The sequence below is a fragment of the Rana temporaria genome, chromosome 10, assembly GCF_905171775.1.
Source record: "Rana temporaria chromosome 10, aRanTem1.1, whole genome shotgun sequence".
NCBI classification, from domain to species: domain Eukaryota; kingdom Metazoa; phylum Chordata; class Amphibia; order Anura; family Ranidae; genus Rana; species Rana temporaria.
Window position 1 is genome coordinate 118,179,301 of NC_053498.1, and position 23,521 is coordinate 118,202,821.

General features: G+C 43.8%; 1 protein-coding gene across 1 annotated transcript in view; it reads right to left on the reverse strand.

Annotated features, from left to right (window-relative positions):
• LOC120915486 (beta,beta-carotene 9',10'-oxygenase-like) overlaps window positions 1–23,521 on the reverse strand; it is a 69,995-nt gene that overhangs the window by 13,194 nt on the left and 33,280 nt on the right. The window contains exons 2-6 of the mRNA XM_040326041.1: window positions 21,788–21,989; window positions 16,253–16,464; window positions 12,432–12,547; window positions 1,620–1,722; window positions 208–336 (exon numbers count right to left, since the gene is read on the reverse strand). Coding sequence (XP_040181975.1) covers window positions 208–336; window positions 1,620–1,722; window positions 12,432–12,547; window positions 16,253–16,464; window positions 21,788–21,989 — 762 coding nt within the window. The remainder of the gene's footprint in view (window positions 1–207; window positions 337–1,619; window positions 1,723–12,431; window positions 12,548–16,252; window positions 16,465–21,787; window positions 21,990–23,521) is intronic.

Here is a 23,521-nt window from a genome sequence, read left to right on the forward strand (position 1 = left end):
CACACGGCTCAGGTAAGTATAACAGGGGCTCGAAGGGTGCATTAAGGTGAATGCATTAAGGTGGAAAAAACACGAGGGTTTACAACCTCTTTAAATCAAATTATATGAAAGCTATGCTAAACAATGAAATAAAAAATAGATATGAAACATCAGTTTATCAACATAAATAAAAGTAACTATTATAGTTTTCTATAGTAAAGTAATTACCAAAACTATGGTAATAAGAGGGGTTCCATTTGTCCACTGCAGGGATTGAGCAAACTACCTCTGCCCCTTGTAGTATTTCTTCATCTTCTGATTCCTGAGCAGGCACCTTGATAATATTGTAAAAGGTCCCTGCAATATATAGATAAGGATAATAGAATACAATTTTACCACAAGGACTTTGTATTTGAATTACAAAATTTGCATTTTTGAACACAATGTAGGGACTAAAGAGAAACAGGGAATGAGAGTGTGCAATGTAAACTGCTTCATATGCTGTCAGAACCTTAAAAAGCCATATAAAGCTTTTATTTGGTACACAGGTAAACAAAAACAAAAAACGTTCTGTTTTTCCTGTTACAGGTTCTTTTTACATTATTTTTTTTTAAATAAATTATTCATTTTAAATAATTAAATTTTCATCTAACAATTACATTTGTAAAATATGGTATTGTAGATCCCACTGCATCCAGAAGGTGGCAGTGTATATCTTAGGCATAGATGCCAATTTTATCAGTAACCATGGGTCTTCAAACTACGGCCCTTCAGTTGTTCAGGAACTACAGTTCCCATCATGCCTAGTCATGTCTGTGAATGTCAGTGTGTTACAATGCCTCATGGGATGTGTAGTTCTACAACAGCTGGAGGGCCGTAGTTTGAAGATCCCGTCATAGACTTCATGTGATCACTATGTCATTGTTGTCACAGTGATCACTTGGTCAGAACCCTCTCTGGTTTTCTGATCTTCAGTGGGGACTGGAGTTGTCAGTGACATAGAAAATATGATCCGCACTCAGGTTGTTGCTTTTAAAAAAAATGTAATTTTATTGAAAAGTCATAGTGCACAAATGCAGATAAAAACAGTTGACGTGTTTCAGCCTATAAGGCCTTAGTCATAACCACCTTATAGGCGGAAACACATCAACACGTCAATTTTTTAAAGAGCAACAACCGGAGTGCGGATCATCTTTCCTACATTACTCTGCTCAGCCAACAACTGTGGATCGAGCACCCAAGAGCTGTGCTATCTATATGTTGGGTAGTAGCACTGACTTTTCTGTTTATAAGTTGTCAGTGACAGCCAGGCTTAAAAGCCGCCGGCCATGCAAACTGAAAAGTGTCGGTTTGAGGCTCTCAAAGGGAAGAGGTATATTTATGTATCATCAGTACAAGATTTCACACAGATGGGAAAGGTTTAGCTATGACTAAGCATTGAGGTTCAATGTGAAACGCGTCAGCTGTTTATTTCCCACTGTATGCTGTTTTTTTGTAGTGCATTTTCTTTTTACCCAATAAAGGGCACGTCTTTTTTAGACTTAGCGGAGTGCGGCTGTCCATATACGTTTCTTCTTTTGCATGGGAAAGGTTTATGGTTGATTTGTTTATGCATGTGAACTAAATGTTGCTTGCCTTACCATGTTTTCCATAGGAATTCCCCATATTGTATGTTGTACCACATGGATCATAATGAGGATGAGCTGTTGCCCCATTCACAGCAATATATTTTGTCCAGTTAACCTGAAATAAAATTGTTAGGGTTCATATTTACATTGTTAGGTCCTCAATACTGTGTCCCCTGCATGATACTACATCCTGTGTACCTCAATACTGTGTCCCCTGCATGATACAACGTCCTGTGTACCTCAATACTGTGTCCCCTGCATGATACTACGTCCTGTGTACCTCAATACTGTGTCCCCTGCATGATACTACATCCTGTGTACCTCAATACTGTGTCCCCTGCATGATACTACGTCCTGTGTACCTCAATACTGTGTCCCCTGCATGATACTACGTCCTGTGTACCTCAATACTGTGTCCCCTGCATGATACTACATCCTGTGTGCCTCAATACTGTGTCCCCTGCATGATACTACGTCCTGTGTACCTCAATACTGTGTCCCCTGCATGATACTACGTCCTGTGTACCTCAATACTGTGTCCCCTGCATGATACTACGTCCTGTGTACCTCAATACTGTGTCCCCTGCATGATACTACGTCCTGTGTACCTCAATACTGTGTCCCCTGCATGATACTACGTCCTGTGTACCTCAATACTGTGTCCCCTGCATGATACTACATCCTGTGTGCCTCAATACTGTGTCCCCTGCATGATACTACGTCCTGTGTACCTCAATACTGTGTCCCCTGCATGATACTACGTCCTGTGTACCTCAATACTGTGTCCCCTGCATGATACTACGTCCTGTGTACCTCAATACTGTGTCCCCTGCATGATACTACGTCCTGTGTACCTCAATACTGTGTCCCCTGCATGATACTACGTCCTGTGTACCTCAATACTGTGTCCCCTGCATGATACTACATCCTGTGTACCTCAATACTGTGTCCCCTGCATGATACTACGTCCTGTGTACCTCAATACTGTGTCCCCTGCATGATACTACGTCCTGTGTACCTCAATACTGTGTCCCCTGCATGATCTTTTTTTTTTTTTTTTTTTCTTTTTTTTTTTTTTGTTCCGCCTCAGAGAACTGTCAGGAAACTTAATCAATTTGCGTTCATTCGCAGTCTCCTTAGTTCACATCATGGTGGGAAACCTTTTTTTTTTTTTTTGGTTATTTTGTTATTGCAAAAGTGCGTTTAAATATATGTCAATAAATATACAAAAAAGAGAAAAAAAAAATACTTAAATGTGTGAATGAATACATTAATTTCCCCTAGCCGAACAGACCCTCATCCCACCCTCATCCCTTAACCCCACCCTCCGCCCTCCCCTATCTCCGAACTTCAGTCTCGTATTGTATCTCTCTTTGCCCGTTATACTTCTTACACTATATCATCCTATCTATATACCTCGATGAAAGTTTAAAATTAACCCAATCCTGCCATTTTAATTTAAATCCTCCTTCTCCTTCCTCTCCCATGAACCTGAGCTGTTCAGCATAATATATATCATTGATTCTGCACAACCAGCTCCTCTCTGTTGGACTCATAGGGTCCTTCCATTGTTTGGGGATCAGACTCTTTGCTGCATCTAGTACGTGAGGAAGTAAAGTTCTCATATACTGTTTGGTTGACATTTCTGTCCCGTGGAACAGACAGACCCATGGATCAGGAAGTATTTTAATTCCGGTTATCTCCTCAATTACTAATAATACGTTATTCCAGTATGTTTTAATTTTTGGGCAGGTCCACCATATATGTGACATAGTACCCACTTCAAGACAGCCTCTCCAACAATATTTGGAGGTATCATCTTGAAAACGGTGTGCTATGACCGGGGTTATATACCACCGTGCTAAACATTTGAAGTTCATTTCGATTAATGCACAGTTAGTTGAACTAGTATGCGTCTTTTTTAATATTTTCCTGACCTCTAACTCGGTTTTACCCGTTCCCAATTCCTCTTCCCATTTATTAATGTAAGGAGGGAAACCGGGATCTTTCAATCCCATCAAAATTTTGTAAATTGAGGAGATCCCGCCTCTTCCTTTTGGTGCTAAACACAAACGCTCCAAAGGGAGCAGATTTCTATCTGACCTCGGGGGGGAGGGGAAGGAATCTACAAAATGCGTCAGCTGCATATATCGCCACCAGTTCAGCTCAAACAATTCTTTTTTTTTACTTAATTCCTGGTAGGTAAGAATTTTGCCGTCTTTTAATATATCTTTTAATTGTGCATCTGGTTTTTTAATCCAGTTACCAAACAGGCCTATTTTCCCTGGTGCAAAAAAATTTGTGTCGAATAGAGGGATTAATGGGGAGTTAAAGCCCCATCTGTGCTTTTTGTGTGTCCTATCCCATATGGACATGGATGCCAATGTGATCGTGTGCATGTGCGTATTTTGTTGTCTGAAATGTGGCGGTATCCAAATCTCTTTTCCTAACAGTGACTTGTTTGAGCAACTTTCTAATCTAACCCACCTTTTCTCATTATTATCTCTAACCCAATCAACCACCCGTGCCATGTGAATAGCCGTGTAATATGTGTAGATATCAGGTACCCCCAAACCACCACGTTCCTTATCTCTAATTAATATTTCCATACTTATGCGCGGTTTTTTGCTCCGCCATATAAACCTATTTAATAACTGTTTTAATATTTTAAAGTAAGCACCCGGTAATACGATTGGTAACATTTGAATTTTATATAATATCTTAGGGAGAATAAACATTTTAAAACAATTTATTCTCCCTAGTAGAGATCTTTGTCTAGATGCAATTCTCTTTAAATCAATTTTAATATCATTTAATAGCGGGATAAAATTCTGTAGGTAAATTAGCTCCGGGGATGCTGTGATATTAACTCCCAAATATTTTATCTCGATATCTTTCCAAATAAATGGAAACTCTTGCTTATATCTCCGTACGTCCTGTGCGTTCACGCTAATATTAAGGATTTCTGATTTTAGAGGATTGATTTTGAAATTTGACACATCTCCATACAATTTAAGAGTTTTTAATAGATTCGGGAGGGTTATAGTTGGGTTCGTTATATATAGTAAGATATCGTCGGCGAATGCTGCGAGTTTATGTTCCCCATCATTTGTTTGAATCCCCCTGATGTCCGGGTTATTTCTAATCCCGTCCAGCAATGGTTCCAAAGATAAAATGAATAAAAGAGGGGACAGGGGGCACCCCTGTCTGGTCCCATTGAACATCTCAAAAGTCCCTGATAGTGTCCCATTCACTTTGACTCTTGCTGTTGGGTGTTTATACAGAGCATTTATCCACCCCATCATTTTTGGACCGATCCCAATGAACTCCAATGTGTTCAGTAGAAATCCCCAGTCTACCCTGTCGAACGCCTTTTCGGCGTCTATAGACAGGAGTAGACCTGGGGATTTACTATCTTTTAATATCTGTGTTAACAGGAGTGTTCTGATGCTGTTGTCCCTACCTTCCCTCCCGGGGACAAAGCCTACTTGATCAGTATGTACTAAATCTTTCATGATTATTTTCATTCTCCCGGCTAAGATTTTGGCAAACAATTTTACGTCCGCATTTAATAGCGAGATGGGTCTAAAACTAGAACATAAGGAGGGATCTTTACCTATCTTGGGAATTATTGTAATAGCGGCCTCTAATGCCTCTCGGCGAATATCCCAATTTGAACCAATACCGTTTATATAAGAGCACATCCTGGGGATCAGAATGTCACTGAACTTTAGGTAATATGCAGTTGTTAACCCATCGGGGCCTGGGCTTTTCCCCTTTGGTGACTCCTTTAAATTGTTACGAATTTCCATTTCCGTTATCGGTTCTTCTAAAAAGCTAATTTTATCCTCGGGTATTTTATTTAAACATGTGTTGTTTAGGAATTTTTTTGCATTATCACTTCTCCTTTTAATTTTTTCGGGGGGGTCCCCATGCGATATCGAATATAACTTCCCATAGTATTCTTGAAATACTCTTGCGATCTCAGATGTTGTATGTACCTTACCCCCTTTACCCGTTTGAATGCTTTCTATAAAATTACCCTTAGGTTTATTTTTGAGCCCTTTTGCTAGGAATTTACCCGACAAGTCTCCCCATTGATACTTCTCTTTCTTACGTCTATGAAATGCCGCTCTATTTTCATATTCAATAAGATCTCTTAATTCCTCTCTTTTTAGGATAACATTACGCTCTGCTTCTTGCCCTCCTGTTTGTTTATGGGTCTGTTCAAGATCAAAGATACTTTTATATAACTCATCGTATTTCTTCTTACTTTCTTTTTTTTTCGCTGATCCTATTGCGATCAGTATGCCCCTAATATAGGCCTTGTGAGCCTCCCAAACTAATGATTCCGGCATATGTTCTGAGCAGTTTGCCTTGAAATACCATTCTAATTCCCGTTTTATCCTTTCTACAACCTCTTCATCCTGTATTAAATCCTCGTTAAGTCTCCATGTGGTGTTACTGTTCGGAGCTCCCTCGATTTTTATATTAATTGAAACTGGCGCATGATCCGACAGGGTAGTTATTCCAATTCCCGAACCTGTCACTACATCCAGTGAGCTATGATCCACTAAAAAGAAGTCGATCCTGGAGTACGTCCCGTGTACAGCGGAGTGGAATGAGTAATCCCGTGTTTTCGGATGTTGTATTCTCCAAACGTCTATCAGTTGAAGTTGATGTAATTTTTTTTTAAGTAATTTTCTTTGTGCATCTCCAGTCCGCTGTACACGAGACGTACAGTCGACTTCTGGATCCAGACAGAGATTCATGTCGCCAGCAACAACTACCCGGCCTATCCTGAAATCCATAAACATCTCGGTGACCCCCCTAAGAAATCTCATGGAGTTCGTGTTTGGACAGTAAATATTTGCAATAGAATAATCCACTTCATTTATTTTTCCTCTAAGTAAAAGATACCGCCCCTCGGGATCTGCTTTTCTCTCTCCCAGGACAAATCTTACTTCCTTGGCAAAACCTATGGCAACTCCCTTTGCCCGTTTAGTCGGTGAGTCTCCGTAGTACCATAGTGGGTATTCCGGTGAACTTATTTTCAGATTTGACTCCTGCGAGATATGTGTCTCTTGTATGAGTACTATATCTGCTTTAAGATGTTTTATTTCTCTTAGAATATTGCCCCTTTTTAAAGGGGAGTTTAGTCCCCGTACATTATATGAGAGTATTTTTAAGGTTCCTGTTCTATCTACCAGATAGTCAATCTCCCCCCAACCACTCCCGCTACTTTATTGTTATTATTGTAGGTCTCTGTAGATTGCGACATATCAATCTCAATCTTGTATAGACAGGTTTTCCAATAAGCATCAGGGCAAAACCTCAACAGGTAACGTATTTCTGAAACAGATAATCGGAGATATTCCCCCCCGAACCCTCTCCCTTGCCCCCCCCCACTTCTTCTGCACTATAACCACCCCATTCCCCCTGTCCCTCCCCCCCTCCCCTACCAATTGGGGCATTACGGCCTTAAATAGGCACATGGATCCGTGGCCAACCTACTCCACCCGGCCCTACGGTTCACGCCCCGGAGGTTAAGCTCTGCATGTGGGGCTACATCCAGGACTGTCGCCACCAACCCCCCCCCACCCAAGGGGTGGGGGCAGGTGAGTAGCCCCGGGGCCCCAGCAACCCCCCGAGCACAAACCACCCGGCCCCCCCCCCACACCCTCCCCCCCCAACCACTGAACCCCCCCCCCATCCCCCCCGCGCCCCACCCCCCGACATCTCGCATCATCATTTTCAATTCTGGTTATTTATCCTATGCGGATCGTTTCTTGATTATTTTCCTCTTTTATTTCGTGACATAAGATGCCATGTCTGATGACCCGGTATAGGAGATATCTTCTCCTGTGGTTCACTCCAACCAGGTATCTCTATCAATGGAATCTCCAGTCTCTTACAAAACTTTGTCATCTCTTCAGGGAACCTTAGGGTCGCGGACCTGCCCTCCTTCTTCCCAATTAAACACGCTGGGTAACCCCAAGAATATTGGATATTGTGAATTTTTAAATGTGCGAGTAGCGGTTTTAATAATCTCCTTCTAGAGAGGGTCTCAATAGCAAGGTCCGGAAAGATCTGTAAATCAGTCTCATTAAATGTAACCGGCCTGATGGTTTTAAGACGCTGCCAAATCTGTTCTTTATCTTGAAAATTATGAAATCTTGCGATCACATCTCTGGGTATTTCTGCTGCCAATTCCGCCGGTTTTCTAATCCTATGAATTCTCTCGAATTTGATTTTTTCCGTTTCTATTTTACCCAAAATGTGTCCGAATAATTTATCAAGTTTTTCTTGGAGATCTTCTCCTTCCTGGTCCGGTAAACCGCGGATCCTCAAGTTTTTCCTCCGGTTACGGTTTTCTTGATCTTCCATTCGGTACCGCAAATTCCTTTGTTCCATTTGTAATTCCTTCATTTGCATTTTTAACTCTGTCACCTCTGCTGCTTGATTATCCAGTTTTTCTTCAGTTTCTTCCACTCTTCTCAATAGGTGACTCATGTCTTCATGTACAATCGATATCTCGTTTTTTAACGAGAGCTCCATTCGTGAGATGGATGATTCTAATCGTGAAAACATCTCTAATAACTCTGTTTTTGATGGAGGTAAATCTTTATGGGTGGCGCCCTGTAGTTCCGCGACATCCTCATCTGTCTCTCTGATTGACACTGTTTCAGAATATCTTCTCTGACCATTTTTTTGTTGGCCTGATGATAATCTACTTTTGGCCCCAGATGTTTCACTAGGACAGTCTTTGGAAGTATTTTGTGTCATATATTTTTTTATAGTGCCAGGGCTGGCACTTATTTTGGGGGCGTTAACTACGGCACCCCTAACTGGGCGACCTCTCATTTCTTATACCTTATACTCTGATACTTGCACAGAAATGATAATGGTCGACCACCCAAATGCCCTGGTCACAGCCAATTGATCGGCTATGTGAGTTTTCAATCCTGAACAGTTATTCCCCTACTGACCACTCAGACAGTTCCGGCGGTCAAATAGCGGACTAATGAAATAAGTAGTGAGGCTAATATTTCCCTTCTAGCAGATCTTCTAGCAGATCGGGAGCTAAGTGGCAAAACAACAGATTTGCAAGCAAAAAATCATATATTTGAGGCTATGTAAAGCTGATAAAAAAAAAAAAAAAAAAAAAAATTTTTGTTCTAAAAAAAAATGGATAAAAATATGAAATAGTCTCACCTCGTCAGTCCATCTGAGTAGCGATAGCCAATTTTTCTTACAGAGGGACCATCGATAGGCAAAAAGCAAAATCGAAAAGTGACTCACCGTTGGATTACAGTCCATTACAGGAACAATTACAGGAATGAGTTGCGGCTATAGTTACCCGTTGATGAACCTCTAAAGGACGGCATCTATGGTCTGTAGGGCCCCTCCTGGGCAGCAAAATCAAGAGCTGCGTCTCCCATCCTTTGATGTTAATGTATAGGATCAGCCAGCGTGCTGTGAGAGCAATGTGAGCTGCAGGGGGGGAGGGGGGGGGAGAGGAAGCCACAATTCCCTGCACACTATTCCCCACACCCCCCCTGTAACCACTTAAATCACTTAAAGTTGCTGAAATTGCTCTAATTGCTGAAATTGATTGTAATCATAGTAGTCACTTGTAGTTGATTGTAGTTGTAATTACTCGCAATTAGCTTATAGTTAGTGACAGTTAGTAACAGTAACAGTCTGTTATCAGCTATCTGCTATCTGCTATCTATCTGCTTCGGCTTCAGCCTTTCTGCCTTTCAGCCTTTCTGTAGCAGTACACTGCGTGCTGACACTCTGCTGACACTCTGACACGCTGACCTGCTCACACGCTGAGTCAGACGAGTCAGGCTGCTCCTCCACACATCTCTACAACAGCACAGCACCACACAGCCCGCCCAGCGCTCGGAGCTCGAGACTTCAATGCCTAGCAACACCTCCTAGAATCCTCCTAGAATCGGGACTCCACATACCGAGGTAGAGCAGCGGGGGGGGGGGGAGCGGGCGAGGGGCGGGGGGGAAGAGTGCAGGCAAGGACGAGGGGAGACCGGCTCAGCGCACGCCCGAGGGATCCATGGAGCCCACGGAGCTCCACAAACTAGCAGCGTGTCCTGACGAGCGCCCTCATCAGGCCCCGCCCTCCCTTGTCGAATAGTCGTGTCCCCTGCATGATACTACGTCCTGTGTACCTCAATACTGTGTCCCCTGCATGATACTACGTCCTGTGTACCTCAATACTGTGTCTGCAACAAACTATAATGTGATATGCAGTATCCTCTCATCATTAATCTCTAATGTAAACCCCAATGCATAGAAACATCAAGATACCAAGCCAAAAATATTGTAGTGAATAAAGGTTTGTGTGAGATTTAGCTAAAACAAACTGGCGCCCATTCACACACTGCCATGTCATATAGTGGGCTCCTCTTAGTAAAAAAAGGGCTTCAGCTTGGTCTCCTACCCATGTGAAAACCCCTTCTAACATGTTTTGATCAATAGGCGTTTAATGGCACAAGCTCAGTGGAATATCTGTGGCACTTTATCATTAATAAGGATTTTTGCACAATATTACAAATATTAAAAGTTGACCAACTGCTCCTCCTCAGCAAATTACACTCCCTTGGCCTCCGTGATTCTGATTCGGCTTTATCCTGTTTCTCATCCTACCTATCCCTGCGCACTTTCAGTGTCACTTACAACCCCATCTCCTCCGCTCCTCTTCCTCTTGGGGTACCCCAAGTCTCCGTCCTTGGGCCCCTCCTATTCTCACACTATACCTCTTCCCTGGGCCAGTTGATAACCTCCCATGGCTTCCAATACCACCTCTATGCCGACTAAACCCAGATGTATCTCTTCACTCCTCAACTCACCCCCTCGATCACCTCATGGATCTCAAACTTACTGAATGACATATCGGTATGGATGTCACACCACTTCCTTAAACTCAATCTTTCTAAAACTGAGCTTGTTATATTTCCTTCTTCACATTAAGATCAACAACACAACCACTGGTCCCTCCACACATGCCAGGGTGCTGGGTGTAATCCTTGACTCTGATCTTTCCTTCAGCCCCCATATCCAATCACTGGCTAAATCCTGCTTAACCTCCACAACATCTCCAGAATTCGACCCTTCCTGACTAATGACACCACAAAGCAACTTATTTATTCCTTGATTATTTCCCGCCTGTTATGGATATGCAATAAAGTCTGGCAGCTTACCTGATCTCCATGTGTTCATTAGAGGCCTGACCCTCCTTCTGACTGTGTTTTATCACCTTCCTCCCTGTATTGCTCCACCCTAGGCCATCCCAGGAAGTCTATATTAACCACTGCACTTCTAGTCTGCTTTGCTGTTCAACCGTGTTGTTAGCTTTAGTTCCTGTCTGCAGTGTGCTACGATTATCTTTCTGTGTACCGTTTTTGGCTCGTCCCTGACTTCTCCTGTTTGCCTGTGATCCTGACCTTTTGCCTGTCCCTCGGTTACCCTTGTCTGCCTGTTGCCCTGACCTCGGCTTACCCATCACTACCGCTTGTCCTGCTTGCTGCTTCCCCTCTCTCCCTGCGGAGCGTGACCTAGGGGATCCCAGGGGTCGCGACCTGGATCCAGCTGCGGCGAAGGCCATCCTCACCACTAGAGGCTCTGGTGAACACAAAGCTGGGTCTTAGACTCCGCGCCCTGGGCGATCCTGGGTTCACGCTTCCTCTCTAATTGCAGCAGTCGGCCATAGGGTTCACTACCCTGTGGTGCATCCCTGACCCCAACGGGCTGCACTTGTCACCTGGCCACAGGTGACCTGACACCGCCTTGACTACTGCAACTGTCTCCTTAATGGCCTACCCTTACGCGGGCTAGACTAATACATCTCACTAACCAATTCGTGACTGCTGCTCCTCTCTACCAATCCCTTCACTGGCTTTCTCTACCCCACCGTGTAAAATTCAAAATGCTAACCATAACATACAAGGCCATTCACAACATCTTCCTCATCTACATCACCAACCTCATCTGCAGATACCGCCCAAATCGTCCCCTCCGCTCCTCCCAGGACCTCCTGCTCTCTAGCTCCCTTGTTACCTCCTCCCATGCTTGCCTTCAGGACTTCTCCAGAGCCTCTTCCATCCTCTGGAACTCCCTGCCCCGGTATGTCCGATCACTAATTTATTCAGGGAAGTCTATACCACACCCACCTACAGTAACAACTGTCCCGAGCCACCCCCATCAAATCATTCTCTGCAGCTAATACCTTTTGTACCACCCCCCTCCCTTTAGAATGTAAGCTTTATTAGCAGGGCCCTCCTGTACCTTCTGTATTAAACTGTACTGTAATTGTGCTGCCCCTCTATACATTGTAAAGCGCTGCGTAAACTGTTGGTGCTATATAAATCGCGTATAATAATAATAATACATATTTATTTAATCACTGTTGATTGATCACGTTGTTTTATTTCCAAGACAAAAAACGACCGTGTGTACGCGGCATAAGGGTTTACAACCACTTTAAGATGAATAAAACAGGAGGGTTTACAACCCCTTTAAGACCAATGAAAGGACCATAGCCCTGCCTTGGATGTGATGACACTAAGGGACAATCTACCGCCAAAGCCAATCCTATTGTCAGGGGAGCGGCGGATCAAGAAGTAAAAGTGCTTTTAAGCAGGTAACCCTTTCAGTGCTGGCACAGCCCCATTGCAAGGGAGGGTTTTCAAATTTCCCAAATAAAAAAAAAGGTTAATTCCAAACTATTCTGTCCTTCTAAACCCTCTACTGCTTATGTTTGACACATACTGTACACAATAATAAATAAATATATACAGTCACCTCTTCATTCGTCTGCAGCGTTACTGGATCCACCTTACGCATGAGGTGTGTCTCTGTGCTGACACAATAATCCTTTTTGTATTTTACAAAGTTTACACTTCCATTGTCTGTTGACTCTAAAGATTGGATTGAAAAATACTATATTTATAACCCAAAGTAGATATAAACCTGTAGTCTTTTTAGTGTACAGTGGAACCTCGGATTACAAGCATAATCTGTTCCAGGAGAAGGCTCGTAATCCAAAGCACTTGCATATGAAAGCGAATTTCCCCATAGAAGTCAATGGAAACTAAAATAATTAGTTCCGCATTGACTTCAATGGCATGCAATACCGCATGTTGCCAAAGGTGGGGAGGGGGCGCTGGAGAGCCTCGGAAATACAGAGTATTGTTCTGATTGGGCCAAAGCTGTCAGTGACAGCCAGCTGTAAAAGGGGTGATAAAAATGTAGATAGATGACATTCTGTAGATGACATACTGTTAAAGGGATAACAAATCCTTAGCATGGGGCATCATGCAGATTGTAGACAAGAAGGGAATAAAGTAGATCTAAACACTAAGGGGCAGATCGACGTAGAATTGCATGGGCGCAGCGTATGTGAGATATGCTACGCCGATGTAACTTACTTTTATTATCTTCGAATCCAGAAAGAATTTGCGCCGTAAGTTACGGCAGCGAAGTGTATCTCTTGCGGCGTAAGGGAGCGTAATTAAAATCGGCGAGTAGGGGGCGTGTTTCATTTAAATGAAGCGCGTCCCCGTGCCGAACGAACTGTGCATGCTCCGTTCCTAAATTTCCCGCCGTGCATTGCGCTAAATGACGTCGCAAGGACGTCATTGTTTTGACGTAGACGTAAATTACGTCCACCCGATTCAAGGACAACATACGCAAATGAAATAAAATTTTTAAAATTATACGCGGGAACGACGGCCATACTTAACATTGCGTATGCCACCAAATAGCAGCTTTAACTATACGCCGAAAAAAGCCGACTAGAGACGACTTAAAAGAATGCGACGGTCGCTCGTACGTTCGTGGATCGTCGAAAATAGCTAATTTGCATACTCGACGCGGAAAACGACGGGAACGCCACCCAGCGGACGCCGAAGAATTGCATCTAAGATCCGAAGGCGTACGAAGACGTGCACCTGTCGGATCTATCCCAGATGCCGTTGTATCTTGTTTTGAGGATTCAAAACAAAGATACGACGTGGGAAATTTAAAAGTACGCCGGCGTATCAGTAGATACGCCGGCGTACTCTCTTTGTGAATCTGCCCCCATATTTTTTACATTTATTTTGCTTAAGTAATTTATATCATAAACAACTGATGTGATTCATTTGCATAAAATATTGTTTTTACTTTTTTAATGTTTTTTTTATTTTTTTATCTTAATGCATTCTATGCCCCTCGGCACCCCTAATACTTACCTAATACTTACCTGAGGCCATCTAGATCTACAGCAGTGCAGCGCCATTGGATCCTGCTGCTGTCAATCAACGTCAGTCAGCCATTGAGGAGAGAAAGGGTATGGGGCAGCGGCTCCGTGTCTGAATGGACACAGGGAGCTGTGACTCGGCTTGGGTGCCCCCACAGCAAGCTGCTTTCTATGGGGGCACTTAACAGGAGGGAGGGGCCAGAAGCACCGAAGTGGGACCCGAGAAGAGGAGGATCCGGGCTGCTTTGTGCAAGTCCACTGCACAGGGCAGGTAAGTATACAGATGTTTGTTATTTTTAATTAAAAAAAAGCTTAAAAACGGCTCTCCATGTTAGCTGGGGAGAAAGCACAATGGCGCCACTCTAAGTGCAATATGTTTTGTTACATTTATTGAGTAAAAACAGCAAGGGTACTCACAAACATAGGTGAGATGAGAGCATGTATCATGTATCACCAGGGAACGTCCAAGAGAGTCACTATATGCAGCTGTGTTGCGGAGCGGGTGGCATCGGTGGATGCCACCCGCTCCGCAACACAGCTGCATATAGCGACGCTTCCTGTGTCTGTCGCATTGGGAGCTGGGGCTGTGACGTAAATTCCGGATGGACGCTGGAACAGGTGGATGACGGTACTTCCAGGTGATGTGGGGAGCCAATAGGCGACGCGTTTACGGAGCAGGCGCTCCTTTCTCAAGCCTCTCCATGTTAGCCTATGGCCTCATGCCCACCATGACGTTTTTGAGCTGTAAATGTCTGAGCCGTTTTTAAGCGGCTAAAAAAAAACAGGACCAGTGCGTTCTGAAGCTCCATCGTTAGAGCTGTAAAGACGTCAGACGCCGGCAAACGTGATTTATCGAGGCTTAACGCTGTGTTAAGCCTCATCTGGCGTTTCTTTCTCTATTCAAAATCAATGGTTCCCTATGGGAGCCCATTGATTTGAATAGAGGTCGCACCAGAAGTCGGATCAAGATGATCCGACTTGTGGGGCGACTCGTGTGCGGAGAATCTTGAAGGGGAACCCCCGCGAAAATGTAAAAAATGTTTGCGTGAGGTTCCCCCACAGGATGATACCAGGCCCTTCGGTCTGGTATGGATCTTAAGGGGAATCCCCCACACCGAAAAAAAAATCAGCATAGGGGTTCCCCAGGCTCCATACCAGAACCTTATCCGAGCACGCAGCCCGGCAGGTCAGGAAGGGGGGCGAGCGAGCACCCCCCCCTTCTACACCGTACCAGGCCACATGCCCTCAACATCGTCAGCACCCGGAGCATGCTGGGACTGTGACGTCATAAGAGGCCTATATAAATCATCACGCACCACACACTCGGCATTACAGCGGGAGGGAGCGTTGTGGCAACATCGGAAGAAAAGAAGAGGGAAGAAGGCAGAAGGCGACAAGGAAGACCGGGCTGGCTGCCGCTAGTAAAAGAGCTGCAAGAAGATAGCGGCGGCCAGCCCCGAAGAAGGCACCGGAGAGCGGGAGAAGAACCGGGGAGCGCGGAGAGCAGAAGAAGAGAGCGGAGAAGACCCCCGAAGTCAGAAGAAGACCCCCGTAGAGCGGAGAAGTCAGAAGAAGACCCCCTGAGCTGCCTAATAAACTACTTTAAAAACCCTGTGTAGTGTTTTTTTATTGACATTTTTATTCCACCAGGTGAATGGGTAGGGGTACGATGTACCCCATACTCACTCATTCACATAGGGTGGGGGACCAGAATCTGGGGGCCCCCTTATTAAAGGGGGCTCCAAGATTCCGATAAGCCCCCTGCCCGCAGACCCCGACAAGTAACGGCCAGGGTTGTCGGGAAGAGGCCCTTGTCCCATCAACAGTGCCCCCCTGCCCCAAAGCACCAACCCCCCCCCCATGTTGAGGGCATGTGGCCTGGTACGGTGTAGGAGGGGGGCGCTCGCTCGTCCCCCTTCCTGACCTGCCGGGCTGCGTGCTCGGATAAGGGTCTGGTATGGATGCTGTTTTTTTTTTCGGTGTGGGGGACTCCCCTTAAGATCCATACCAGACCAAAGGGGCTGGTATCATCCTGTGGGGAACCTCACGCAATTTTTTTTTTAATTTTTCGCGGGGTTCCCCTTCAAGGTTCTTTGCCGACGTGTCGCCCCGTAAGTCGGATCATCTTGATCTGACTTCTGGTGTGACCTCCTTCAAATCAATAGGCTCCACCCTAAGCTTTAGAAAATTTGTCTATAGGTGGAGGAAAGTTAGCAAACTCACAGCCTGTGAAGCTCTAGGCAAACCAAGTAAATTTATCACTGCTCCTGTGAATACAGCAGAAGCCAAAAACCAAAATTTGCCTAGCAGACTAACTAGGACGGTGCTACATAAATATACAGTATATATATTTTGTCACCTAAATATTAAGAACATAACTTACCTGGCATCTCAAACTTTGATATGAAGCGCTGAAACAAACTCTTACAGGGATCTGGTGTAGCCAAAGTTCCAAATTCAGACACTACAATCCTGTTCTCGCTTTCATTGGACTTGTACGCATTGCTTTGAAGGAACTTGCTTGTGTAGGTTACATTTCCGTCTACAATTGCAAACTTGTGCATAAGGGCCATGCCATCGAACCAGTGGTTAAAACTGTAGGGAAAAAAGTACACATTTAAGGCATTATCAATATTCTTCTTAGAAACCATAAAACACAAATAGCCCTTTTTATTTTGTTTTCATAAATGCTGTTCTTTATTATTTTATTACAATCAATCCCAAGAGCCGTGTGATCTGTTTAATCTGAATTTCAGCTAAAGCTTCAATTAGCTCACAAAAGGAAGCTTGTTCTGTTTAAAATGTACCCATCCTTCTCTACAATTACAAAATATTTATTTTTTCACATTTTTCTTCCAGCCCCACACCACCCCACCCCGTGTCACTATTTTGGCCTAGACAAGAATGACGTTTCCCTGGTTCTGCGGTCTCCTGTGATACTCATGTCACATCTCTAAAGCCGCGTACACACGATCAGTGCATCCGATGAGAAGGGACCGATGGACCGTTGTCATAGGTTAACCGATGAAGCTGGCTGATGGTCCGTCGCGCCTACACACCATCGGTTAAAAAAACGATCGTGTTAGAACGCGGTGACGTAAAACACGACGTGCTGAAAAAAACGAAGTTTAATGCTCCCAAGCATGCGTCGACTTGATTCTGAGCATGCGTGGATTTTTAACCGATGGTTGTGCGTACTAACGATCGGTTTTGACCTATCGGTTAGCACTCCATCGGTTACATTTTAAAGCAAGTTGGCTTTTTTTTAACCAAAGGTTAAATAACCTATGGGGCCTACACACGATCGGTTTGGACCGATGAAAGCAGTCCATCAGACCGTTATCCTATGGTTAACCGATCGTGTGTACGAGGCCTCAGGGGTGCTGTAAGATCGGGCATACAATGCAACCAAAGGAAGGGCCTGGCGCATCATTGGAAACTGTCCAGAACAGGCAAACAGCTAAAGAGGACCAGGATGGTGGTGCAGGACCTGGTTTTCAACCAAAGACTGGATTGCAGCAGAAGTAGACAAACAAAAAAAACTACCACTCTAATGCTCCTGTCACTGATATCAGCCAACACAACATGAACTGCCGCAGAATGTATGAAACACCTTGTTAGGCTACAATGTGCCACAGAACAATGGCAACCGATTGCACATAGGACGCCAACTCACTGTTGTAGTGATATAGTAGTAATGGGTATTTTGTTGTTATTATGATGATGTGAGTAGTTTCCCGTAGCAACCCGATTCTTCCAGAGAGATGCACTTTATTGACTTCCAACACAGAACAAAGTCCATCAGTCCGTTACAGCATGACGAATGTGCTATCTCCATTACGAACGCTAGTTTTACCAGACCAGGCGCTTCCGTCTCGTACTTGATTCAGAGCATGCATGGAATTTTGTGGGTCGGAATTTACAAGAACGGATTTTGTTGTCGGAAAATTTGAGAACCAATGTTTCCAACATTCCATGAATGTAACTCTTTTTTTGAAATTAGTAAATCGATGGGTTTGGTTCCGCTTGGGCTTTAAGCTTCAGCAAAATGGCAGCCTCCAACAAGAAGAAACAGGAGAGGCAATTTGCAGCACACACTGTGGAATGTATGTTCCTTGCTAAAGAACATTATTTTTTATCAAGTTGTTATGGGTAAAGTTCCGCTTTAAGTTCCAATACTTACCCTTTCTTTAACAGTCTGGTGTCCTTCACCAGTGCCAGCATCTTTTTTTGGTTGCCAGGCTGAAGCCATCTTCATTTGCTGGGGGTGGGATGATGGCACTTCTGTGCTTGTTCAGGCACAGGCACAGGCACTGGGCTAAAATAAAAACAGAGCTGCAATTGTGCAGCGTACAGTCTACAGAAGACTATGAGCAGGCAGGTAGTTTTATTTTAGTGCAGAAGAGACATTTCATGTTTCTTCTGCAATAAAGAGCTTCCAATTTGAAGTCTTTAAAATTGTGACTTTAGATCTGTTTTATCCCCTTGCCAGTCCTATAAGAAGGCTGCGATTCCTGAAGTTGATTCATTCATTCACTGTAATTGGCTGCACAGTGATGTCATAATTGGAATCCCATCTTACTGCCTCCTGATCCTTGGTAGTTGACTGTGAGTTGGCGGTGACAGTCTGGTCACATTTCTTACTGTAACTGAGTTACAGTGTTTTATTTTGGGGGGAGGATGAGTACTGATTTTTATTGGCAGTTGTTTCCACTTCCGCAATCCAAGGATACGAGGTTTGCATTCCTTGCCTTGCCCGATCCCCTCCTGGAGGCTTCTGGGACATATCATATGTTCCAGGATGCTGCAGGACCTTTCACAAAATGGTGTACAAACCCACATCTAGTGTTCCTTAAGAAGCCACAACTGGCCACCTATCAAAGGTGACAGCATCGGGGGAACCGCATTGGTAAGAAGAACCGGCTGCAGGGATTCAGTACTGGACCACAGGCACTGGTAAGTGCCTGATTTTTAGACATTAGCAACTACCATGTTTGTAGGCATTGACTTAAAAAAAGTTCCCTTTTAAGTGCAGAATCCCATGTGCCAAGAATAAACAGAAGACGTCTTTTGATGATGAAACACGTAGGGAGGAGTCTTCCATTGACTTCATCATGTACTGGAAGGAAACCAAAAGTTAACCAGGATTATTAGGAATCCACTGGCAGAGTGATTTTAACCTACCGTATATACTCGAGTATAAGCCGACCTGAATATAAGCCGAGGTACCTAATTTTAGCATAAAAAAATGGTATAAGCCTAGGGAGTCCATCTGCATGCCTCATTGTGCCTCACTTTGCCTCACTGTGTCCATGTGCATGCCTCACTGTGCCTCACTGTGTCCATGCCTCACTGTGCCTTACTGTGCCTATGCCAACTGTGCCCATGCCTCACTGTGCCCATGCCTCACTGTCACTGTGCCCATGCCTCACTGTGCCCAATCTCCGTACCTGATCTCCAGCGCTGTGTGACTAGACTGACATTTAACATGGGAGTCTATGGAAGGGGTGACCAGCTTTGAAAAATCAGTGCTTCCCAGCCCTAAGGTCCCCCGGACAACAAACTTTGCACACTTGTAGATGGCCGGGATCAGGCACACAAAGTTGAAGATGGACACAGACTCGAGTATAAGCCAAGGGGGGCATTTTCAGCACAAAAAGTATATACGGTATATACGCATATTATATTATTTATATAAGTGTGATTCTATTTAAATAAATATGTGATTTGAGTTACTACATTATGAGGAGCATTTGTTTGCTTGTCTGGTTTTGAAAGCATCTTGGTGACATCACATTTATTTAGTTATTTAAATTTTTTGTGCACGCTTACTTTGTGTGGTTTACAGGTATATACATCTTTCAAAAAATAAACAAGCGTTATAAATTCTTGGAAGAGGCTATCTGTAAAGTGAGGCAGAAAGACGACATGTATAGCATAGGGTGAATAGTACCAACCATTTCATAATTTTAAAAATGAATACTTTTACTATTGATGATGGAAAACATTTTTAAATATAGAGTGCCCTGCTCTTGGGATTGAATGCTAAGCTGCATCCTCTTGGGAGGCTGTACAGATCAGCACCTGTGTATTTATCAGGTGATGTGCATAGCAATTATTCTTAAAGTATAACAAATAAACCAGATCAATTTGAGTGGCACATTCTTTGTTTGTATGGCCAGCTTAAAGTGGTTGTTAAGCTACTCATATAACTTTACATAAGCCTCTCTGTCATAATAACTGGCGTTCCCGTCTCTGTGTTTTATAAAAAAAAAAAAAGCCTACTTTAACGTATTTCAGAGCTGTTCGCCACAATGACGTGACTGGCTGGCTCTCTCCTCTACTCGGCTGACAGATGCAGCGGGCGGGGCTGAGATTCCTCCACTGACATCAGCAGGGACGAACAGAAAGAGGAGGAGAGGAGGAAAGAGTCGGTCGGTCACATGATCGCAGGAAGCCGCTCTGAAATACGGTAAAGAAGGCATTAATAAAACACAGAGACAGAAGCTCCTGTTTTAAAAAAACAAGCAGGATATTATAAGATTTTACCAGTTATTAAAGCAGCAAGATGGGAGGGACGGCTCTGTCACAGGAGCAGACAGGCGGGGGGGGGGGGGGGGGGGGGGGGTGAGAAGAAAACAGAGAAAACTGACCACGGTGTCAGGGCTCAGCAGCCATGATAAACCATGGTCAGTTTACAAAGGGAAGGGGAGAACTTGACAGGATCAGCCAGGTATTACAGGTGTTACAGGGGGCCAAATGACACAGCACAAGCACTGTTTGTATTGTTGTTGTTTTTTTTTTAGGTTAACAAATGCTTTAAAGCTGAGCTCCAGCTAAACTCACACATGAAATATAAATAAGGAATCTGTTATACCCGCCAGAGGATTTGTATTCCTGCCCATCCAGTCCTGAGATTTACACAGCAACCTCACACAGCATAGTCAGGTGGATGAGCCATTTACAGGAAAAGAATACTGTGGTGGCATTCTAACCAGACAGTGAGAATGACAACACAGCATGGACATGGACACAGCTGACTCTGCTCTATATCCAGCCAGATGTAATTGAACTGCCTGTCCAGTTTACACCTGGTCCTCTGACCCAATCTAGGCAGCCAGAAGGGAACGTATCTGCTTCTGGGAGTTGGGGGGGACAAGCATAGGCTGATTGAGCAAGTAGGGTGCACCCTGCACCCCATACCTGTCATACAGTGTACATGTAAATAACATTGCCTCCTATGAGCCCCCGCTGCGGCCTGTTCATTTTGGGCGGTGGGCCTATATGAAGGTAGGTGCCTGGAGCTGCAGCTCTAATAGCCCCTATGTTAATCAGGTCCTGCCCCACATCCCAAGTCCCCATTGTAACAGCGGGCAAGGGGATCTTTCCCTGCACCTGCTGTCACAATTTAAAATGAATGCAGCTGTGCGTGGTTCTGCCTTTAGCCACGACATTCATTCACAGAGTTCTGTGAATGAGAAAACTATCACCATTGCAGGTGATGGCTTGTAGCTCTCAATGAACTACGATGGCGCTGGGGAGCGTTCTAGTAGTTGATTGATCTTCCTGCCATTCAGTAACTGCCTGCCCTTATGAGGTACGTCCAGACAGCCACACAGACAGTCTGCAGGAGCCATGCATTGAACCGCGATTTGCTGATTTTGGATGCAATGCATTAGGATCCTATTTTTTTTTTTAAATGCACGTTTTTTTACCTGCAAAAATATTTGCATTTATTACTTTTTTTTAAAAGGTGAACTTAGTTAGCCTTAAAGTTTTAGGTCACAGTGGGCTGGATGTGCGGTGATTTAGCGCATCACCTCTATATACAGTAAAAGCATAAATAACATAAACCATTGGTATAACATTATAAATCCTAAGCCATGCTATATAAACAGATCTAGAACAATGATCTCACTTGGAGTCTCCAAACTCAAATTTGCCTGGCCCGTTTCGCAGCAGGCTACCCTGGATCCATTTGGGGATCGTGCCAGTAATTTTGGTTGGGATGGGTTGTGGAATCTCTTGTACAGTCTGGAATAAAGGTGCAATGCATTCTTTGCCTTCGTGTTCGGAAAAGCACACTTGTTTTTTCTTTTGTCTAAAGAAATTCTTCAAACCTAAGGAGAGGAAAAAAAAGTTATTGTAACATTGCTAACACTTGTTTGAAGAGCACATTTTCAGATGCAGTCTATGGAATATGTATTTTTTAAAGAATAAAAAAAACATACATAGTCACCTAAATGGCTGCAAAGCAACTAAGCATCAGTGTGGTACTGCAGATGTCTCCCACCGGCTCTAAGCCTGAGAACTGAGCGATCATGTGACCGCTGATCGCTCAGTTCTCAGGTCTGCTCGTAGCAGAGAGCAGTGACTGTCTCACTCGAGTGCCAAGCAGGAGAGGGGGTGGGAGTGGCTGGCTCAGGCTCTCAGCAGCGCGCTGAGAGGCGGAGCCAGCTGCAGATCAATCAGGCATCTGATAGGGGATGGCACTGAGGCCAAACTGTCTGTATTGTACACTCTGTGGTGTGCTGCACCAGAAAAAATATTGCATTTCTGATTTGTGCTGCATGGTGGTTTGTTACCATTCCATTTTAATGAAAGTGCTGCCTTTATGCAATGCCCCTAAATGTGCAGGATGACGTTCATTACCAGGCAGTCAGTAATGCAATGCAACACAGGGTAGACATCTGAATGTACCCTTGAAGTTTTTTGTTTTCTTTCTGAACATTTCACAAATTCTATTAACCACTTGACCTCCGGAAGGTTTTACCCTCTACATGACCAGGGCATTTTTTTGCTATTCAGCACTGCGCTACTTTAACTGGCAATTGGGCGGTCATGCAACACTGTACGCAAATTAAATTTTTTATAATTTTTTCACATAAATAGAACTTTCTTTTGATGGTATTTGATCATCACTGTTTTTTTTTTTTTGCTATAGAAATGACAAAAGACAAAAAATTTGAAAAAAAAAACCTATATTTTCTAATTTCTTTTATAAAACATATCCTTTAAAAAATGTCTTCATGAATTTAAGCAAAATGTATTCTGCTACATGCCTTTGGTATAAACAAAAATCCAGATAAGTGTATAGTAATTGCTTTGTGTGAACGTTATAGCGTCTACAAACTATGAAGAATGGTTATTGCCAGACTAATCTATTAGCCTTCTATGAGGAGGTTAGCTGCTATCTAGATAAAGGAAGGCCCGTAGATGTGGTGTATCTAGATTTTGCAAAGGCATTTCGATACAGTCGCCACAAACATACTATACAAACTAAGGTCCGTCGGCATGGACCATAGGGGCGAGTACATGGATTGAAAACTGGCTACAAGGGCGAGTTCAGAGGGTGGTGATAAATGGGGAGTACTCCAAATGGTCCAGGGTGGATAGTAGGGTCCCCCAAGGATCTGTCCTGGGACCAATGCTGTTTAACTTATTCATAAACTAATTAGGGAATGTGATAAAAAGCTCAATCTCATTATTTGCACTAAGCTAGGCAGGGCAAAAACTTCTACGCATGATGTGGAAAACATAGAAGAAGACCTAAACCATATAATGGGGTTGGAAACAAATACATGGCAAATGAGGTTTAATGTAGAAAAATTTAAAATAATGCATGTGGATGCCAAAAATATGGATAAAATCT